The following is a 21213-nucleotide window of genomic DNA, read 5'->3' on the forward strand; positions in this document are numbered from 1 at the left end:
GAAGACGCTTGGCAATACCAAATGTTGGGAAGGATGTGGAGCAAAGGAAACATAAACTGTTGGTAGGAATGTTTCTATTTTTATTTTTTTTATCTTTTTTTGAGACAAAGTCTTGCTCTGTCACACAGGGTGGAGTGCAGTGGCTCGATCTCGGCTCACTGCAACCTCCCCCTCCCGGGTTCAAGCGATCTCATGCCTCAGCCTCCTGAGTAGCTGGGATCACAGGCAACCGCCACCACGCCTGGCTAATTTTTGTATTTTTTAGTAGAGACGGGGTTTCACCATGTTGGCCAGGTTGATCTCAAACTCCTGGTGATCCACCAGCCTCAGCCTCCCAAAGTGCTGGGATTACAGGCGTGAGCCACCTCGCCTGGCCTGGTAGGAATGTTTTTAAATGTATGGTTGCTTTGGGGAAGGCTAAACATATACCCAGGCTATGCCTCAGCAATTTGGCTTCTATGCATGCCCAAAGAAATGAAAATGAACCCAGGCAACATGAGACCCCATCTCCACAAAAACAAAAAATAAAAAATAAAAAAATAATGGGGTATGGCGGCGTGTGCCTGTAGCCTCAGCTACCCAGGAGACTGAGTGGCAGGATAGCTTGAGCCAGGGGATCGAGGCTGCAGTGAGCTGCCATGGGCCACTGCACTCCAGCCTGGGAGAGAGTGAGACCTTTCCTCTAAAAATAAAAATAAAAGCTATACAGTCAAGCCTGGCGCAGTGGCTCACGCCTGTAATCTCAACACTTCGGGAGGCCGAGGCGGGCAGATCACCTGGGCTCAGGAGTTCGAGACCAGCCTGGCCAAAATGGTGAAACCCTGTTTCTACTAAAAATACAGAAATTAGCCAGGCGTGGTGGTGCACGCCTGCAATTCCAGCTACTCGGGAGGCTGAGGCAGGAGAATCGCTTGAACCCAGGAGGCAGAGGTTGCAGTGAGCCAAGACCATGCCATTGCACTCCTGCCTGGGCAACAAGAGCAAAACTCTGCCTCAAAAAAAACAACAAAAACAAACAAAAAACAATACGGCCATGTGCTGCTCAACAGTGAAGCTATGTCCTGAGAAATGTGTCATTAGGCGATTTCGTTATGTGACAAACCTAGATGGGACAGCCTACCCCACACCTAGGCCAGATGATCCGAACAACAGATGGTTATCTTTTATTTTTTTATTTTTGAGATGGAGTCTCGCTCTGTCGCCCAGGCTGGAGTGCAGTGCCGACATCTCGGCTCACTGCAAGCTTCGCCTCCGGGGTTCAAACGATTCTCCTGCCTCAGCCTCCCGAGTAGCTGGGGTTACGGCGCCCGCCAGCCACAACGCCCGGCTAATTTTTGTATTTTCAGTAGAGACGGGGTTTCACCATGTTGGTCAGGCTGGTCTCGAATTCCTGGATTCGCGATCCGCCACCCCACCTCGGCCTCCCAAAGCGGTAAGATTACAGGCGTGAGCCACCGCGTCTGGCCAACACGTGGTAATCTGAAGGGACCACCAGAGTATATGCGGCCCGTCGTCCACGGAAACGTCACGAGGCCCACGACTCAAAGGCGTGCCTCATTAAGTTACCCACAGCCCCAAACTCGCCCTTCCACGCCGGGCCTCCAGGTGCTCTGTGGACCACAGCGGGGCCCGGGGCCCTCGCGAGGGAAGGCCTCGCTCCAGGTCCCCGCGATTCCCCTGGAAAGTGAAACTGCAGAGGCGTCGCGTGGACACCCGGGGTCAGACGCGACCCCAGGCCGCGCCGGCCCCAGAGGAAGCGAGCGCGAGTCCGCGGTGGTGGCTGGGCGCTCAGTGAAGACGCCATTCCGCCACGAAAACGCCAGCGACGCCGCTGGACGCTGCGCGATGGGGCGAGGCGGGCTGGCCGGACCTGCGAAGCCCGACGAGCCCGGCGCCGGCTGGCTGCAGCCTTGCTCTGCGTCCCCGGCCTGGCCGCGAGGCTCCCGCGAGCCGGGATCCGCGAGCACCGGGGCCGACCTGACTCTCGGGCCTCAGACGGCGTGGGCCCTGGGAGGCTCCTGTGCGGCCGCTTTCCCGGAAGTCCCCCAGTGGGCTCCGGCCGCTCTGGCCCGCGTGCGCCCGGCTCGCTGGTGTCCTGGGCGGCGCCCGGCCGCCGGCGCTTCTCGGGCGCTAGAGGGCGCGCGGCCGCGGTGGAGCCTCACTGGGCCGCGGCGGCGGCGGCTCAGCTGTTTTGAGGCGCGGCCCGGACGCGCGCCGCCCCCGCCTGCGTTCCCCCGGCAACCCGCGGCCGCCGCCATGGACGCGCTGTTGGGCACAGGGCCTCGCCGGGCTCGCGGCTGCCTGGGCGCGGCTGGACCCACGTCTTCAGGTCGCGCGGCGCGGACCCCGGCGGCGCCCTGGGCGCGCTTCTCCGCCTGGCTGGAGTGCGTGTGCGTGGTCACCTTCGACCTGGAGCTGGGCCAGGCACTGGAGGTGAGCAGGCGCGGGCGGGTGGGCAGGGCTGCGCCGCCCGGGGCCGGTCCCGCCTCGCTTGGGGCCCTCGACCGCCCCGCACTCTCCCTGGCGTTCGGCCGCCACCTCCTGGAGGGGCCTCTTCTCCGGGCTCCAGAAGCGCTCCCCAGGCCGAGGAGGGAAGGCGAGCTGCTCGGAGTCGGATCTTGTCTTCACCTTAGGATGGAGGATTTTGCATAACCTAAGTGGTACTCTTTCGATTTTTCCCAGTAAATGTCTCACATCTCCCTCCTCCATTCCCCACCGGAGCAGGGACACCTTCATCCCTTCAGTGGCTCCCGCCAGAGTCCCGGGCTTACCCTCCGCTCCGCATCCCATCTCTGGGCATAGGCGAGGCTGACGGCTCCTTCTGCAACAAAGGTCTCAGATCCGTTCCTTTGCTGCCATCACTGATGTCATCCCCGCCCCAGCTGCACCCCAGAGTTCAACCTTTGTGGCTCTCCTGCTTAAAACCCTGCAGCGCCTCCTTGTCCACCTAGAATCAGATCCAGACCCCATGGGCCCCTGTCCCTCCACCTGCGTCTTGTGGTGTTCTTGCCCGTGGGGGTCTGTGCCCATGGGCTTTCGATGTGGTCTTTCTGCTGCCTGCAGGCCTCCAGTCACCTACCCACACAGGCAGCCTCCCTTCCTCCAGGGAGGCCCCGCAGGACGATCTTCTCTGTGTCCTGTGTAACACACATCAGAGAGCTGACCAGCACAGGGGAGGCCCACCTGCAGGTGGAGGGAGGCTTCCCTGCACTGGCGCAGGGAACCTCCTGAGAGGTAGTGAGCGCTCCATTACCGCAGGTGTCCAAGATGAGGCCAAATCATCATCATCAGGAAAGCCAGGCAGCACGTCTCTGTGGTTGGGAGATGGTTTCTAAGGCCCTGCTGAACTCCAAGAGGCCGTAAGAAGCCTATAGTCTTCTAAACAGAAAAGCGTTAACTCTAGCACTCTCTGGAGCCCCTCCCACCGCACACCGTCCCCAGGAGGTGCACAGCTTCAAACAGCACCACTGGGTGGGAGCTGAGTACCAAGAAGTGAGGTGACCTGCCCAGGGTTGAGAACCTTTCTTAGTTCAATACTGTTGCCCAGATTGTTCCCCACAAAATCACAAAAGAAGTTAAGAGGTTCCTGGCCGGGCGCAGTGGCTCACACCTGTAATCCCAGCACTTTGAGAGGCCGAGGCAGGCGGATCACAAGGTCAGGAGTTTGAGACCATCCTGGCCAACATGGTGAAACTGCATCTCCACTAAAAATACAGAAATTACCTGGGCGTAGTGGCACACTCCTGTAGTCCTAGCTACTCAGGAGACTGAGGCAGGAGAATCGCTTAAACCTGGGAGGGGGAGGTCGCAGTGAGCAGAGATCGCACCATTGCGCTCCAGCCTGGGCGACAAAGCGAGACTCCATCTCAAAAAAAAAAGGAGGTTCCTCTGTTCCTTAAGACATTCTTGTGTTGTTTTCTAAAACCCATTGGGAAAGTTATTTCTGAGCCGTTGAAGGCTGTGTGTGCTTGGACTTCTGAGCTTTTGCTGGGGATGCTTAGCTCGGACTGGGGGCATGGTCAGCTGGCAGAGTGTTGGGGACCCAGGTCCCCTGGGTCCAGTGACCTGGGCACCTGCAGATCACTGAGTCTGTGCAGAAACCTGGCAGTGGATCCACCGGGGCCTGAGCACATGACTCTTGCCTTTCCTCCCTCACCTGGAAGTTACAGGGAAGATCGAGGTTGTTTTAGTCACTTACAGACTTAGGGAGCACCCACTGTGCAGCTCAGTCACAGTTCAGCCCAGCTAAGCACCGCAAAGCCCCAGGACTGTGCTTGGTTCTGCGATGTGGAAGGAAGACTCTAGTTGGGATTCATGCATCTCAGAGGAAGGAATGGGCTTAGGTAAATAAGTCTTGGACGCTGAGAAGAGACAGGGGAAGGGGTCCTGTTTCAGGTAACCCCTCTCCCAAAATGCCAACGTAAGCGAAAGGCAAGGAGCTGGTGATTCAGTTACTCATTCAGTAAATCACTTTGAAGGCTGGGCGTGGTGGCTCATGCCTGTAATCCCAGCACTTGCGAGGCCGAGGCTGGTGGATCACCTGAGTTCAGGAGTTTGAAACTAGCCTGACCAACATGGAGAAACCCTGTCTCTACTAAAAATACAAAATTAGCTGGGCGTGGTGGCGCACGCCTGTAATCCCAGCTACTCAGGTAGCTGAGGCAGGCGAATCACTTGAACCCAGGAGGTCGCGGTGAGCCGAGATCGTGCCATGGCACTCCAGCCTGGGCAACAAGAGCGAAAGTCCCTCTCAAAAAAAAAAAAAAAAAAAAACCCATCACACTGAGCAGCTATCACCAGCCCAGCCCCACAATACCGGTGCCCAGCATGTAAATGAGTAGACAAGGCTCTTGCCCTCTAGGATTTCACACCATGTGCCAGTGATACAGAGAGTAAGTGGTTCAGGGTCCATAGTGCTCACAGGACGCCCCCTTAGCCCTCACAGGACACCCGCGCAACTGTACACGTGGGAGCACCATGGAAATGACTGCAGTGCAGCCTGCTTGTGAGATGAGGGGTCCAGCTTGAGTGGGGCCAGCAGAGCTGTGGGGTGACAAGGGGTCTGGCTTGAGAGGGGCTGGGCGGGACTGTGAGGTGACTGGAGTGTACAGGTCAGTTTAGGAAAGGGCCTGGCTCCACCTTCTCAGCTCTTGAAAACTCACCTCTTGGGCTGGGCTCAGTGGCTCCTGCCTGTAATCCAGCACTTTAGGAGGCCAAGGCAGGAGGATCACTTGAGGCCAGGTGTTCCAGACTAGCCTAGGAAACATAGACCCTGTTTCTACCAAAATTAAAAATAAATTAGCTAGGTGTGGTGGCATGCACCTGTAGTTATAACTACTCAGGAGGCTGAGACTGGAGGATTGCTTGAGCCCAGGAATTTGAGGCTGCACTCCAGCCTGGGTGATAGCGAGAACCTGTCCCAAAACAAAATTAAAAAAAAAAAAAAAAAAAAAAAAAAGCCTAGGCGTGCTGGCTCGTGTCTGTAATCCTAGCACTTTGGAAGCCCAAGGTGGGAGGAGCACTTGAGTCCAGGAGTTCTAGACCAGCCTGGTCAATATAGCAAGACCCAAATCTCCACAAAAAATACAAAATGAGGCCGGGCGCAGTGGCTCATGCCTGTAATCTTAGCACTTTGGGAGGCTGAGGCAGACGGATTGCATGAGCTCAGAAGTTCGAGACCAGCCTGGGCAACATGGTGAAACCCTGTCTCTACTAAAAATACAAAAAATTAGCCGGGCATTGTATGCCTGTAATCCCAGCTACTCTGGAGGCTGAGTTAGGAGAATTGCTTGAACCCAGGAGGCGGAGGTTGCAGTGAGCTGAGATCATGCCACTGCACTCCAGCCTGGGTGACAGAGCTGGAGTGCAGCTCTCAAAAAGGAAAAAAAAAAGAGCCAGGCATGGTGGCACAAATCTGTAGTCTCAGCTACTCGGGAGGCTGAGGTGGGAGAACTGCTTGAGTCCAAGAGTTGGAGGTTGACCCTGTCTGTTAAAAACAAAAAACAAGCCGGGCATGGTGGCTCACACCTGTAATCCCAGCATTTTGGGAGGCCAAGGCGGGCAGATCACGAGGTCAGGAGATCAAGACCATCCTGGCTAGCACAGTGAAACTCCATCTCTACTAAAAAAAAAAAAAAAAATTATCTGGGCATGGTGGTGGGCGCCTATAGTCCCAGCTACTTGGGAGGCTGAGGCAGCAGAATGGTGTGAACCCGGGAGGCAGAGCTTGCAGTGAGCCAAGATTGTGCCACTGCACTCCAGCCTGAGCAACAGAGCAAGACTGTCTCAAGAAAAAATAATAAAAAAAAACAAAAAACAAGGCTGGGCATGGTGGCTCATGCCTGTATCCCAACACTTTGGGAAGCCGAGGCAGGTGGATCACCTGAGGTCAGGAGTTTGAGACCACCAGCCTAGCCAACATGGTGAAACCCCATCTGTATTAAAAATACAAAAAATTGGCCGGGTGCGGTGGCTCACGCCTGTAATCCCAGCACTTTGGGAGGCCGAGGCGGGTGGATCACGAGGTCAGGAGATCGAGACCATCCTGGCTAACACGGTGAAACCCCGCCTCTACTAAAAATACAAAAAATTAGCCGGGCGTAGTGGCGGGCGCCTGTAGTCCCAGCTGCTCGGGAGGCTGAGGCAGGAGAATGGCGTGAACCCGGGAGGTGGAGCTTGCAGTGAGCCGAGATGGCGCCACTGCACTCCAGCCTGCGCTAAAGAGCCAGACTCCGTCTCAAAAAAAAAAAAAAAAAAAAAAAAAAAATACAAAAAATTAGCTGGCCATTGCGACATGCCTGTAATCCCAGCTATCTGGAGGCTGAGGCAAGAGGGTCGCTTGAACCTGGGAGGCAGAGGTTGCAGTGAGTGGAGATCACACCACTGCACTCCAGGCTGGGTGACAGAGTGAGACTCCGTCTCAGAACAAACAATAAAAGACAAAATTTTTTCTAAAGGAAAATTTACCTCTCAACATCCCAGCTCTCTCAGAGGTCTCTGGAGTGAACTCTGGTCAGTTAGAATACCACTTTCACTCTGGCAGCCATGTCCTCCCAGGCAGCAGTGCCCATACTCTGCAGTCTTAGGACACTTTTGTAGTCTTAAAAATTATTTGCTGGGCGCGGTGGCTCACGCCTGTAATCCCAGCACTTTGGGAGGCCAAGGCAGGTGGATCACAAGATCAGGAGATCGAGACCATCCTGGCTAAAACAGTGAAACCCCGTCTCTACTAAAAATACAAAAAATTAGCTGGGCGTGGTGGCAGGCACCTGTAGTCCCAGCTACTCAGGAAGCTGAGGCAGGAGAATGTCGTGAACCTGGGAGGCAGAGCTTACAGTGAGCCGAGATTGTGCCACTATACTCCAGCCTGGGCAACAGAGCCAGACTCTGTCTCAAAAAAAAAAAAAAAAAATATTGAGGACCCCAAAGAGCTTTTTTTGTTTGTTTAAATATTGGTTATATCTATCAATGTTTACTAGGAGTTAAAACCAAGGAAATCAGCTGGGCATGGTAGCACAGGCTTGTAGTTCTAGCTACTTGGAAGGCTTAGTCCAGGAGTTTGAGACCAGCTTGGGCAGAATAGCAAGACCCATTCTCTACACAACAGTGTAAAAATCAGCCATGTGTGGTGGCGCATGCCTGTAGCACAACAGTGTAAAAATCAGCCATGTGTGGTGGTGCACGCCTGTAGTCCCAGCTACTCAGGAGGCTGAGGTGGAAGGTTTTGCTTGAGCCCAGGAGGTCGAGGCTGCAATGAGCTGTGTTCGTACCACTGCATTCCAGCCTGGGTGACAGTGAGACCTTGTCTTAAAAAACATTTTTGAGAGTTAGAAGGGCCGGGCGCGGTGGCTCACACCTGTAATCCCAGCACTTTGGGAGGCCGAGGCGGGTGGATCACGAGGTTAGGAGTTCGAGACCAGCCTGGCCAATATGGTGAAACTCTGTCTCTACTAAAAAATACAAAAAAGTTAGCCAGGCGTGGTGGCGTGCACCCTTAGTCCCAGCTACTCAGGAGGCTGAGGCAGGAGGATCATTTGAACCCAGGAGGTGGAGTTTGCAGTGAGCTGAGATCACGTCAGTGCACTCCAGCCTGGTGACAGAGAAAGACCCCGTCTCAAAATAAAAAATAAAAGTCCAACCAAATAGAAAACAGCTGGATTCTCTTCAGCACTGCTTTCAGCCCACCAAAACAGGACACACTGCAGCTTCTGGGAGCCATGCTGTACATGAGGGTGAAGATGAGAGAGGAGGCTCTCACATAGGAGAAGAGCTTTGACCCCGGGGATCCCAAGGGCGGCCCGGCCACACCTTGAGAACCACTCCCTGGATGTGCCTTCTCCAAACCAAGCTCTCCAAACCAAGCTCTTCCTCAGGGTGACTGGTGACCAGGAGCAGGGACCTGTGCAGGGCTCAGGCGAAAAGGGCAAGACCCTCATGGAACCCTGAGCAGGGCACAGCCTGGCCTGGGAGGCCTCCTTGCCCTGAAGATCGGCTCCATGTTTCCCCTTACCTTGGCATGGCCAACCGCGGGTGGCCTGACCCCTGGCTTAGTACTCAGCTTCAGGCTGTACCTGGGCCCCAGGGCCACTCTCAAAAAGGATGAGCCTGAGAATGTGTCTTTCCCTGGTCAGACATGCTGAGGGCCCCCAGGCATGGGCACAGAGCTCAGAGGCCACAAGCTCCTGTGACTGGCAGACCAGGTACAGAGTCCTGACCTCAGGCAGAGGGTACCCGCCTTTTCCCAGCCCTCCTCAGTGCAGACACATGAAGGCTCCGGCTGAGTGGCCCTGTACCCCCAGCCCCTCACGGAGCTATCCTGAGGCACCCCTGTGGGTCCAGCCTACTCCCAGCTTCCTCCCTCATCCTCCTCCTGACCACTCCTTGGTGCCTGTTTAGCTCCCCTCCACCCACCTGTTCTAGTAAACCTCAGAGGCCTCTTCACACATGCCACAAAACACTGTATTTGGGGAGGGTCTGTTCTGTGCCAGGTGCTGGGAGGCAGAAGTAACCAGGACAGGGTCCTTAGAGAGACTTACTCTGCATCGGAAGAGACAAAGCAGGACCACGGTAGCAAGCCCAGAGCAAACAGAAGAGCAGAGCTATTTTCACAGAGCAAGCTGGGCGTGGTGGCTCACACCTGCACTCCCGGCACTTCAGGAGGCTCAGGCGGGAGGATCGCTTGAGCCTAGAAGTTCGAGGCTGCAGTGAGCTGTGATTGCACCACTGCGCTCCAGCCTGGGTGAAGGAGCGAGACCCTGTCTCTCAAAAACAAAATGGCAGATGCTTTCATCCAGGGCCCGACTCCTCACCGTCTGGGGGCTCAGGGCACACCTTGGAAGAAGCCTTGTTATAGCCTAAACCCAACTCAGTGGAGAAGCGGGGCAAGTGGGGTGAGGAGGGGACGGTGTGCAGAGGCCCTCCCAGCAGGCCTCAGGCAGCCCAAGAGACACCGCAGGGCCCACTGGGAATGGGGGCTCCGGGAGCTCCCTAGAGGGAAAGTGGTCCATGTGTGCGTGGACCTACTGAGCTGGGCTCCCAGGCTCACCTGCCCCACCTGCCGCCTCTGTCAGCGCACACCTGTCTTCCAAGTCATTCAGCGCCTGCTTAGCGTCATGCTCTCCCGCACTGTCCACTCCTGGGGGTGCAGGGCTTGTCCAGCTGGGCACTCACTGGGCACTACAGGTGGGGCACAGGCCCTGGCAGGGGGAGGGTGGGTGAAGACTGCTGAGCAGGACGGGGAGAGGGCCTGACAGCAAGCTGCCATCGTGGGGCAGGGGTGCTTCTGGGCCTCCATCTGAGCAAAGGCTGGGGGAGCAGCACGGCCGGGGCCCTCTGGCTTGGCGAGTGGTGAGGGAGATGGAGGACCAGCCAGGTGGAGCCCTGTGACCATCCTGGGTGAGGATCCTAGGTGAGGGGCCTCTGGGTAGGCCCTGAAGCACTACCCTTCTGATGCTGTGAACAGATGTCCGGGTGGATAGGGGCAGGGGGCCCCAACTGCAGTCTGAGCAAGAGATGGTTGGGTGGCTGTGAGGACCAGGGGTGTGAGAAAGGGGTCAGGAAGCCCACCCAATTGTGCTGTCCTCTTACTGAGAGGGGCCTGGGGAGGTGGGAGTAGAGAAGCCCCTGGCTGGCAGGAGAGTTGCCCGGGGCTTGGTACCTGGAGGTGAGAGAGAGGAGCGGGTCAGCAAGGAGCCAGACATCGTAGCCAGAGAAGATGGTGTGGGGCGGATACAGCATGCTGTTGGAACAGGGAGCGGGGGGTGAGCCAGCACCGTGGGCACTGACCTGCGCCCCACAGACAGACGCTGCAGCTGCTGGGACGGTCACAGTCCAGCAGATGCCGTCAAGGGGTGTCGCTTCCTCGGTGACAGAGTCACCAAGCACTCTGTCTTCCTCTGCAGCTGGTGTATCCCAACGACTTCCGGCTCACAGACAAGGAGGTGAGTCCCGGCCCTCTTGGGAATGGATGGGACCCAGGAGTGGGTTGGCCCTCACCAGGTTTTGTATGTTTCAGAAAAGCAGCATCTGCTACCTGTCCTTTCCTGACTCGCACTCAGGTAGGCAACCACACCTTTCCAGGGGCTGGACATGAAGCCAGCTGGGCATCCCTGTAGCCCAGGCCAAGGGCATCACGGCTGCCTCAGCTGCCCACGGTGTACAGAGTGCCACAGGGGTGAGCGGCACCATCCCCATGCCCACTCCGTAGAGGCACCGAGAGCCCCGCGTTGCAGCAGGTCAGGCAGGTCCCCAGATTCACGTGGAAAGGGTGTCTCTTTGCAGAGGGACCAACAGTCAGTCTCCTACAGCCCACACAGTGGCCGCCAGAGGCTGGGCCTCCCTCCCGCTCCTGCCCCAGGGCATAGACGTCTGGGTGGCCATTTTCTTTTTTTTTTTTTTTTTTTTTTTTTGAGACGGAGTCTCGCTCTTTCACCCAGGCTGGAGTGCAGTGGCGCGATCTCGGCTCACTGCAGGCTCCGCCTCCCGGGGGTTCATGCCATTCTCCTGCCTCAGCCTCCTGCGTAGCTGGGACTACAGGCGCCCGCCACCTCGCCCGGCTAATTTTTTGTATTTTTAGTGGAGACGGGATTTCACCGTGTTAGCCAGGATGGTCTCGATCTCCTGACCTCGTGATCCACCCGCCTCGGCCTCCCAAAGTGCTGGGATTACAGGCGTGAGCCACCGCGCCTGGCCTGGGTGGCCATTTTCTAGTGCCTGGTTTTCTGTCTCAAGCAGGTCGAGCCAATTTCCCAGAGAAGTTGAAGCTGCTTTTCTGTGCGAATATATTCTAAGACCTGTAGGTACAGAGTGTACAGGAGTCAGAATAGGAGCCCACTGGGAAACACAGACCCCTTGGGCTGGGCATTCTGGGCATTTTTTTTTTTTTTTTTTTTTTTTTTTTTTGAGACGGAGTCTCGCTCTGTCACCCAGGCTGGAGTGCAATGGCGCCACCTTGGCTCACTGCAACCTCCGCCCCCTAGGTTCAAGGGATTCTCCTGCCTCAGCCTCTCGAGTAGCTGGGATTGCAGGTGTGTGCTACCATGCCTGGCTAATTTTTGTATTTGTAGTAGAGACGGGGTTTCACTGTGTTAGCCAGGCTGGTTTCTGGGGTATATTTACCAGCAGAAACCAGGCTCGTAGGGCCCTTGCTCCCTGGTCACCAGCTCCAGGGCCTGCAGAAGAGGCTCCCGGCCCTGACACGTGTGGTGGGGCTGCCCCTTCTCAGGCTGCCTTGGAGACACTCAGTTCAGCTTCCGCATGCGCCAGTGTGGAGGGCAGAGGAGCCCCTGGCATGCTGACGACAGGCACTACAACAGCAGGGCCCCTGTGGCACTGCAGGTGAGCACTGGGCTTCGTCTCTGGCCTGCTTCTCTCCTGCTCCCCACGGGTCCTGCCAGGGTCAGCTGGTAGGAGAAGCCCCTTCAGAGTGCCTGGGCCCTGTGTGGCAGGAGAGGAGCTGGCCAGGCCCCACTGGCCCTGCAGTCCCAGGCACCAGCCCCAACTGAGGATGGGCCAGCTCTTCCAGGGTCTCCCCAGGGTCCCTGGGGCTTTCCCTTGGCACCACACATCCGTGGCTGGGCATCTGCATAGTTGGACAGGGGCCCTCCCAGGGCCCCCAGCCCCCTGAGCCCCTCTCCACCACACCAGTGGACTCCCTGCTGTATCAGCAGGGGTGTTACCCACCTTCTGAGCCCAGGACCTCCTGGCCTCCACCTTGGTGGCCAGAGTGCAGGGACAGCAGCTCCAGGAGCCTCCTGGTTCTCTAGGCTTCCATCTGCCTCAGTCCCCGCATGCTTCTTGCCACTCCCAGCCCTGGGGCTGGCCAGGTGGTCTGGGTGGGACATAGCCTAGCTAACACCATGCTCCTTCCAGCCAGGTGGTCTGGGTGGGGCATGGCCTGGCTAACACCGTGCTCCTTCCAGAGGGAGCCGGCGCACTACTTCGGCTACGTGTACTTCAGGCAGGTGAAGGACAGCTCTGTGAAGAGGGGCTACTTCCAGAAGGTGCGCTGCCTGGTCACTCTTGGCTGGCGCCTCAGAGAGGCAGGAGCTGGCAGGCAGCAGGAAGGACTGTGGGGCGGGCAAGGGTCCCTGAGCCTCCAGCAGTGCCCACCCCTCCTGCAGCCCCACCTGGGCTGTGTCCAGCTCTCCTTGTGGCCCCCCTGCCCTGTCCTTGCCTGGCATGGCACCCAAGGCCCTTCTGTCCTGGTCCAGGACATTGCTGCCCCTCACTGATGGCTGGAGGGTCATCACACTGTTAGGGTCAGGACAACCCAGCCTGGAAGCCACAGGCCGAGAGTAAAAGCTGCTCAGCCCCTGGGGAGATCATTCCAGAAATTCTGGCCCCCATGCGTTTCCCTCCGAAGGCCCTAGGGTCCAGCCCCACTGGCCGCCACCCAGGGAGTTCGGTGTTGGGTTTTCTCCCGTCATAATTCTGGGGTCCGAGTCAGGCCGTTCCCGGGGCAGCTGTCCTGTGAAGTTGGTGGGATGTGCTACCCTGGGTCAGCTCCAGGTGAGCGTGGCTTCAGGGGTCCCCGTGGGCTCCTGAGTGGCGAGGGTGAGGCCTGGCACTGGGCCTCTAACTGGCCCTGTGGCCCTGCAGTCTTTGGTGCTGGTGTCCCGCTTGCCCTTTGTCCGGCTGTTCCAAGCGCTGCTAAGCTTCATCGCCCCCGAGTACTTTGACAAGCTGGCGCCCTGCCTGGAAGCAGGTGAGTGGCCATCAGGCGTGGCCATCGCGGTCTCATCATCCCAGCTGTGGCCCCTGGTGGGCTCGGCAGCAGCTTCTCCTTGGGGAGGGTCCTGACGCGGGCTACTGCATCCGCAGTGTGCAGTGAGATCGACCAGTGGCCGGCACCTGCGCCTGGGCAGACCCTGAACCTACCTGTCATGGGCGTTGTTGTCCAGGTGAGAGCCAGCTGGCTGGGGAGCAGGCTCTGCAGGTGTGTGGGGATGCCCTACTCCCTCTGGCAGCTGCTCCCTCCTTCTCCCAGGTGCGCATCCCATCCAGGGTGGACAAGGGCGAGTCCAGTCCTCCAAAGCAGTGTGACCAAGAGGTGGGAGCTGAGGCGGAGGTGGAGCTGAGACAGCTGGGCTTCACCCGACTGAGTCCTGCTCCTGGGCCGGGTGGTCCCACACCTGCCTCCCTGGTCCACCCTGCGGGGTGGTCAAACCCAGGCAAAGCCACAGGCTGTGTCTTGGTGTAGGGCTGGGCGCTCTCCACCTTCCCCTGTGCTGTGAGGCAGGGGCTGCTTGGGGCCCAAGGGGTGCCAGCCTCCCCTTGGCCCTGACCTACACTCCCCTCCTCTCAGAACCTGCTGCCAGCCCCAGTGGTTCTTGCTAGCGTCCACGAGCTGGACCTGTTCAGGTGAGCCCCCTAGGGTTCTGCACACTGCTTTTAAGGAGCTCACTGTATGTGCACGTGCATGTACGTGCGTGTGTGCATCTGTGTGCGAGTACGTGTGTGTGCGTGTGTCTGCGTGAGTGCATGTGTGCACGTGTGTGTGTGTGTGTGTGTGTGTATGGCCAGCGCCATGTGGGGCCTGCCCAAGGGAAGCAGCACTCATCCTGAGTAACCCTTGGGACAGTTCTGGAAGGAAGAAGGGATAATTGTTTAGAAGAGGAAGCAAATGCCCACATGTCTGCAGCCAGCGGAAATGGGCACAGTGGGCAGGAGATTCAGAAAGACAGGTGTCAAGGAGAGGCTGTCAGGAGAGATTCACTGCCTGAGGCCGCCGCCTTTTCTGCCTCTGGACGAGTGTGCAAGGGAACGTGGGCTTTGAGACCATCCTGCTCTGTGCTGGGCCCAGCAGGAGCCAGGGCTGCACTTGGGATGGGCACAGGGTGATGGGAGGGGTCTGGGCGGGTACCCCCCCAGCCCAGGTCAGCAGACCCTGCCCCGGCTTTGCGGCCGCTTCAGGATAGCTGGTCCCTCACAGGTGGGTCGAGGTTGAGTCCCCCATTCCCAGGGCCAGGCCCAGCACAGGTGGACTGTCAGAGCTTGGCGTGGCCATGATAACCCGAGACACATCTTCAGATAGATCTGTCTTCACCTTGGCGCAGCGTGCCGTGTTCACCAGCGCCTGGGCCAGCCTGGGTGAACGGTGGGAGAACGGGGCCAGGGCCAGGAGTCTCAGCCCCTGCCTGACCTCCCCGACCTTCCTGCCCGGCCCCAGGTGCTTCCGGCCTGTGCTGACTCATATGCAGACACTGTGGGAGCTCATGCTCCTTGGGGAGCCCCTGCTGGTCCTGGCACCCTCGCCCGACGTGTCCTCGGAGATGGTGCTGGCCTTGACCAGGTACCCCCTTGGCCCGGTCCCGGCTGGGGGAGCTGGACCATCGCGGCTGTGCCTGGGCTGCCCCTGCCTCACCTGCTCCCTGCCGCCTCTGCCCACAGCTGCCTGCAGCCCCTCAGGTTCTGCTGCGACTTCCGTCCCTACTTCACCATACATGACAGCGAGTTCAAGGAGTTCACCACACGCACGCAGGCCCCGTAAGTGCCGCCTCCGCCCCGCCTCTCGCCCTTGCTCCGCCCCGCCTCTCGCCCTTGCTCCGCCCCGCCTCTCTCGCCCTTGCTCCGCCCCGCCCCTCTCGCCCTTGCTCCGCCCCGCCCCTCTCGCCCTTGCTCCGCCCCGCCCCTCTCGCCCTTGCTGCACCTCCCTGGACCTCTGTCTCTGCCTCTTCTCTCTCTCTCTGTCTAGACCAAACGTGGTCCTAGGAGTCACAAACCCTTTCTTTATCAAAACACTCCAGCACTGGCCCCACATCCTCCGAGTCGGGGAGCCCAAGATGTCAGGTCAGGCTCCCGGTGAGGTGCAAGGGGTGCTGCTCAGAAGCCTCATTGAGTGTGGGGCTGCCTCAGAGCCTGTGGGGATGGCCAGAGCTGCGGGCACTGAGGCCTGGCCACCGGGCGTGTCTCGTAGGAGACCTGCCTAAGCAAGTCAAGCTGAAAAAGCCTTCAAGGTTGAAGACCCTGGACACCAAGCCAGGTCTGTGCTCCCCTCGACCTGGAGCCCCTCCACTGTGGAGAGGCCTGTCTTGTACCTGGCGGGTCTCCCGGGCGGGGCAGCCAGGCCCCCACACCCCCGATCCTCTTCCAGGACTCAGCAGCAGAGCTCAGAACCCTTGGGGAGGGTTGCTGTCTTCTCTTCAGTGGGTCTCGGTGTCTGGGGTGGGGTGGGTGAGATTTTCAGGTGCAGCCAAGGACATGGGGCTGCAGGCAGAGGAGACCCCCACCCTGGCTCCTCTGTGGGGCTGTAGGAGTGTGGGAGGGAGGCCCTTGAAGGGCGGGGCGCTAGCTGTGCCCTCCCGCCAGGCCTCTACACAGCTTACACGGCCCACCTCCATCGCGACAAGGCGCTGCTCAAACGGCTGCTCAAGGTATGGGCTGTGGGGCAGGGGCTGGGGACGCAGAGAGCCTGGTGTGGTGTGAAGCACAGCAAGGGCCTGGCCCTGTCTCCCCTGCAGGGCGTGCAGAAGAAGCGGCCATCAGATGTGCAGAGCGCCCTGCTGCGGCGGCACCTCCTGGAGCTCACCCAGAGCTTCATCATCCCCCTGGTGAGGCCCGGGACTGGGGGGCACGGGGTCTGGGGGTATGGGGCTGGGGGGGATGGGGCTTGGGGGGACGGGGCTGTGGGGGATGGGGCTGGGGGCATGGGTCCTTGGGCTCACTCCCCTCCCTTCCCCACCCAGGAGCACTACATGGCCAGCCTCATGCCCCTGCAGAAGAGCATCACGCCCTGGAAGGTGGGGGTCCTGTGGGGGCTTTTTGGGGTCCATGGAGGGCGGGTTCCCTTCCTCACCCGGAGGAGGGAAGGTCTGGAGCAGGAGGCCGTGGCTGTGCAGGAGCCGTAGGGCTCAACGCCATCATGTTTGTGAAACTGGGGGCCACAGGGCAGGTGGCTGGCAGGACCCTTGGAGGGGCTCAGGGCCTGCTCCCTGGGAAAGGCTCTCCTGGGATCTGTGCCAGGCAGGGTGGGGGCTGGGGGTCCTCAGAAGTGGTGAGGAGTGTGTCTCGGAAGCGTACCGGGTGCAGGCCTGTGAGGCCGAGTTCCCACATGCTGGCTCACCCACCCCCGCTCAGACTCCCCCCCAGATCCGGCCCTTCAGTCAGGATGACTTCCTGCATAGCCTGGAGCATGCCGGGCCCCAGCTCACCTGCATCCTCAAGGGCGACTGGCTGGGTCTCTACAGGTGGGTGGACTGCAGGTGCAGGCAGCCTGAGCCCTCCTTGGTCCACAGGGTCAGCCCCATGGCCCCCCCGTCAGGCCCCAGGGTGAGCCCCGTGGCCCCTGCCTGTCAGTCCCCAGGGTCAGCCCCGTGGTCCCCGCCTGTCAGTCCCCAGGGTCAGCCCCGTGGTCCCTGCCTGTCAATCCCCACAGGCGGTTTTTCAAGTCCCCCCATTTTGATGGCTGGTACCGGCAGCGGCACAAGGAGATGGCCCTGAAGCTGGAGGCCCTGCACCTGGAGGCTATTTGTGAGGCGGTGAGGGAGGCTGGGGGTTGGGGAAGGCCAGAACATGGTGGGGTGGGCACAGGCCCAGGGCAGTGAGGGGCCTTGCTGACAGTAGACCCCATCTTACCCTGCAGAACATCGAGACCTGGATGAAAGACAAGTCCGAGGTGGAGGTCGTGGACCTGGTCCTGAAACTTCGCGAGAAGCTGGTAAGATGCCTCCCAGCCTTGTCCCAGCGCCACCAGCCTGGCACGGAGCTGCACCTGCCCTGACCACGGCTGCCCCTCCAGGTGCGGGCTCAGGGCCACCAGCTCCCTGTGAAGGAGGCGACGCTGCAGCGGGCCCAGCTGTACATCGAGACGGTCATCGGCTCCCTGCCCAAAGACCTGCAGGCTGTCCTGTGCCCTCCCTAGAACAGAGCCAAGGGTCACGGTCCCAGGGCCCTAGGTCTGCCTGAGCCTCCCACTCCCCAGTGGTGGCGGCGCTGGGCCAAGCACACGCTCCCCTTCCTTGGCCCCCCGCCCAGACTGCAGGCTTCCCTTCCTGCACCACCATTGTCTCAGCAGTAAAGGCGACATTTGGAACCACAGCATGGCCCTGACCATAGGGATTCCTCGCAGGTGGAGCCTTGCCTCCTCCTGGGTCCCACCTGGCCTCTGCAGACCTCAGGCTGGGACAGGGGCGGGGACAGGCTGGGAGCCCTCGATGATACGGGTGCGTCTACCGTCTGCCCCTCCCGGTGCCCATCTGTTGGCCCCCAACCCCCCTGCACTGTGTGTGATGCTTCCTTCAGCCCAACAGGCTGCCCAGGACAGGAGGGACCCCCTCCCGACACAGCTCCTGTCTTGTCTGGGGATGGGAGGCTATTTTGCATACAGTCATCAACTTGAGAAAGGGAGAGACCACTTTGCAGTGTGAAGAGCTCTGCCCACCACCCCTGGTGCCCCTCTGGGCCCCCGCCTGCTTGGGGGCTGTGGTTTGTTGGGAGGTAGGGGTTGGGCAGGGGGTCATGTGCGGCCCAGCACCTCTGCTAGGAGAGCTGGCTCAGCCTGGCCCTCGGAGAGTCCACAGCACCTTCCTGGCTCCCAGTCCTGGAGCCCCCACCAGGCATCAGCTCCATACGTCCCTTCTGGGAGGTGGACAGGGCTCCTGTTGTCCAAGTGTGTCCGTCCGTCCCCCACATGCAGCCTAAGGGGCTCTGGACTTCGGCCTGACCCTGCCTCTGGCTGGAGCCTGCATGTCTCCCTTTCCTTGGTAAGGGGTGAAGGTCCCTAAGACCCACTTCTGGGTTGTGTGCTCCCCACGGTGATACCTGCAGGCACTGAGGCCCGTGCGGTACGGTGTTGACCCTGCGCAGCACAGTGACGGTACTGTCAGGGCTCTGGACAGCCAAGCCCTGCTCAGCATCACGCACTGTGTGCCCGGGAACAGGTCCCCTGACCACTCAGACCCTCAGACTCCTTGTCTGAGCGACCCAGCTGTGCAGATGCCTGACAGGGTTTTGGGAGGGCCAGTCATGGAGACTGGGCTTTGTACCCTGTGAGGCCGGGCGGGTGCTGGCCAGGGGACACAGGGCTGGGGGAGGGACTTTTCTTTTTCTTCTGAGGCCCCCATTCAGCACAACGTACTGTTTGTGTTCCCATTGGTGCTCTCAGACCACATCCTCCAGCCAGGCGGTGGAGAGCGAGCACTGCCAGCCACTTCAGTGCAGGGTATGACTGAGCCACGAGGACAGCGGGGCCAGGTAGTTCTTAGAACTTGGTACATGTCAACTTGTCCAGCCCGACTGCAGCCCAGGACAGCCTGTCCCTGTCCCCATTCTACAGACAAGACACTGAGGCAGCCGGGAGGGTGACAAAGGGGAGCTGTCAGGCCCCAGATGTCTGGTGCAGGGTCCGAGGACGTGACTACGTTAAACAGAATACGTAGAGTCCGAGATGGCAAACCTGTTCTGGGGCAGGGGCAAGCCGGGGACCCAAGGGTGAGAAAGGTCCTGGCCCCAAATGCAGCTTGGGCCTCCCGACTGTAGCACGGGGGGGACCAGCCTCCCTACTGAGGGCTTGGTCTCTAGAGGGTCTGCAGAGATGCTGGCACCTCCTGTGTGGCCAGCTTGGACACTGACCTCCATAAGATGGGGCCTGGGGGCCAGTACAGGCCCTGCCATCAGCTGCCCTCCACCAGGGCCCTCTGCAAAAGCCTTGTGCTGGTGACCAGCCCCCTGAGGACCAGCACTTCAAGGTGTCGGGGCAGCTTGGGAAGACAACCCGCCCCTCTCACAACTGTGACCCCACTTTGGGGAGTGCACCCCAAGGACATGGCAGCATGTGCTTCCCCACACCACAGTCTTGGCTCACTTGGCTTTCTGAGGGCTGCTGCACAGCACAGAGGGCTGCAGATCCACAAGGCTGCAGGGGAGGGGTTTCAGGCTGGTCTCTGAGGAGCCCCCAGGGACCATGGCCACTGTATATCCAGAAATGCACATGCAGATTTCCCTGGAGGGCTCTGGTGAGGCCACGTAGCGGTGGGCGAGGGGGGAACGTGGCGGTGGGGGAAGCAGGCCAGGTGGCCAGCATTGCCCTGGGCAGAAGCCAAGGCTAAGGTGGGGGGGTAGTGTCCCAGCCCCTCTTCCTCAGGGCCTGTCCCCACCTATGCAGAAGAGGCTTGGGGTGGATGGGTGGGGGCTGGGCGTGGAGACCTGCCAGCTCCATCTGTCCTGATGCCTCCTGTGGCCCCCCAGCGTCAGGGCCGCTCTGAGTTGGCTGAGTCTCAGTCCAGGGCTGGGCCATGGCCCTCCCCACCCCACGCACACCAGGCCAGGGGCAGTCAGTGAAGAGGCAGGAAGGTCCAGACAGCTCCACCCCTGGCCAGAGTGCCAGCCCCCGCAGGCAAGAGGGCTTGCTGGGCAGAACTTAGTTGGCGAGGGTGAGGACTGCTGTGGTCACAGGCCTCCCGAAGGACAGGGACCGCAGAACCTAGAGGGTGGAGAGGGCTAGGAGCGGGTCTGGAGTGGGGCTAGGGGCTGAGGGTGCACACAGGGCCTGCTTAGGGACAGGAAGGACAGCTGCTCACCCTCAAGCTTCCTGCTGGCTATTTAAAGACTCCCTTTTAGTCTAGAATAGTGGCCTTCCCACAGTTTTGGTATTAAAATGTCCTTTTGTGACTGGACCTTGTCTTTTCCTTTTTTGATAAAAAGTTGGCAATCTCGTCAGACCCTGGTAATTTTGGGGTCCTCTGCAGTGAAGGGGAGGTTGGCCGTGATGTGGATTGTGGTTCAAGGCCCAAGGGAAGATTTTGGGCAGGAACAAGGCCTGGCTGCTTGAGGGTGGGAGAAGGCAGAGACCGATAGAACTAAGTCAGGCTGGGGGAGTTTGTCAGGATGTGGCGGGCAGATCCCGGGTGGGGGAAGCAGAGGAGGAGGGGATGCCTGGCTGGGGAGAGGAGGAAGCTGACCAGCTGCAAGGATGGGGCAGGTCTGGGTGGAAGGCGGGCCCCAGGGAGGGGTGACCCAGGGTGGGGGCAAGGGTGAGGGCTTGGGGAATGCTTCTGTCTCCTGCTCAGCACATCCAGTCTTGGGAGGGCAGTGGAGGCATGCTCCAAGGTCTGGCCCTGCAGAGGGTTCGCCACCTCTTCTCAAGCCCAGGGGACCCCAGGAGCACTGGGGCCAGGACTTGGGGCCTGGGATGCCAGAAGTGGGGCCAGCTCTGTCCCAGAAACCAGAACCCCCAGAAAGAGGTCTCGGCCCACCCACCTCCCGGCCCTGAAGGACCAGGTGGGGTCCTAGGTGCAGCGTCCCGAGGTGCTGCTGGAGGCCAGGGATGTGCTGGGAGGGCCATCTCCAGGTCCCGGTTTACCGTGCGAGGTTGAGGGCCTGAGACCCCTGGGAAAGGGCCAAAGTCCAGCAGCCCCCACCCCTGAAAGCCACAGGGGAGCGACTGGTCTGCTTCCAGTCTGGGGGTGAGGGTCTGGTGCCCACCCATCTCAATACTGGCAGGGACCCTCATCTCATGTTCCTCTGGCCGGGCAACAGTGCACCCATAATGCCCTCCCCTAGCGCCAGGCCCTGGGCTCCCCTCAGACCTGCGGGGTTCCTGTGGGGGTGCTCGTGCTTCCTGGACGGCGGCATGGTGAGCAGGGTGCTGCCCTGGCTGAACCTGGGTCTGAACTGGGGTGCCTGAACCTGCCAGACGATGCTGTGGCCGCTGGGCCGGGGAGACATGGGGGGCGCGCGGGAAGCGCAGACCCAGCCCCTCCCCTCCCGTTCTCTTCT

General features: G+C 59.8%; 1 protein-coding gene across 5 annotated transcripts; it reads left to right on the forward strand.

The window, feature by feature from the left end:
- Window positions 1-1185: 1185 nt before the first annotated feature.
- DENND6B (DENN domain containing 6B) lies at window positions 1186-20111 on the forward strand. Of its 5 annotated transcripts, XR_010116870.1 has the most exons (21): window positions 1186-2433; window positions 10401-10439; window positions 10514-10556; window positions 11723-11835; window positions 12420-12500; window positions 13099-13204; window positions 13321-13400; window positions 13487-13549; window positions 13805-13860; window positions 14669-14791; window positions 14890-14985; window positions 15194-15300; window positions 15416-15481; window positions 15808-15872; window positions 15960-16049; window positions 16185-16238; window positions 16576-16685; window positions 16874-16976; window positions 17081-17155; window positions 17237-18200; window positions 18602-20111. XR_010116870.1 is itself a non-coding variant. In XM_055252579.2 (20 exons), exons 1-20 carry the CDS (start codon window positions 1501-1503, stop codon window positions 17357-17359), a joined length of 2526 nt encoding a protein of 841 aa, XP_055108554.2. In that variant the 5' UTR covers window positions 1186-1500; the 3' UTR covers window positions 17360-20111. The 5 variants fall into 5 exon arrangements, 2 of the variants coding, with proteins under 2 accessions (XP_055108554.2, XP_055108555.2); XM_055252579.2 differs by having other exon boundaries at window positions 17237-20111; XM_055252580.2 differs by having other exon boundaries at window positions 15194-15288; window positions 17237-20111.
- The last annotated feature ends 1102 nt before the right edge of the window (window positions 20112-21213 follow it).

This window comes from Symphalangus syndactylus, chromosome 18 (assembly GCF_028878055.3).
Source record: "Symphalangus syndactylus isolate Jambi chromosome 18, NHGRI_mSymSyn1-v2.1_pri, whole genome shotgun sequence".
Classification (NCBI taxonomy): Eukaryota; Metazoa; Chordata; class Mammalia; order Primates; family Hylobatidae; genus Symphalangus; species Symphalangus syndactylus.

Coding starts and splice junctions, on each gene's coding strand:
- DENND6B (XM_055252579.2), top strand. CDS start 1,501: ATGCGGCCCGTCGTCCACGGAAACGTCACGAGGCCCACGACTCAAAGG. Junction 13,861..14,668: donor CACGAGCTGGACCTGTTCAG/GTGAGCCCCCTA, acceptor GCCCGGCCCCAG/GTGCTTCCGGCCTGTGCTGA. Junction 16,686..16,873: donor GACTGGCTGGGTCTCTACAG/GTGGGTGGACTG, acceptor CAATCCCCACAG/GCGGTTTTTCAAGTCCCCCC.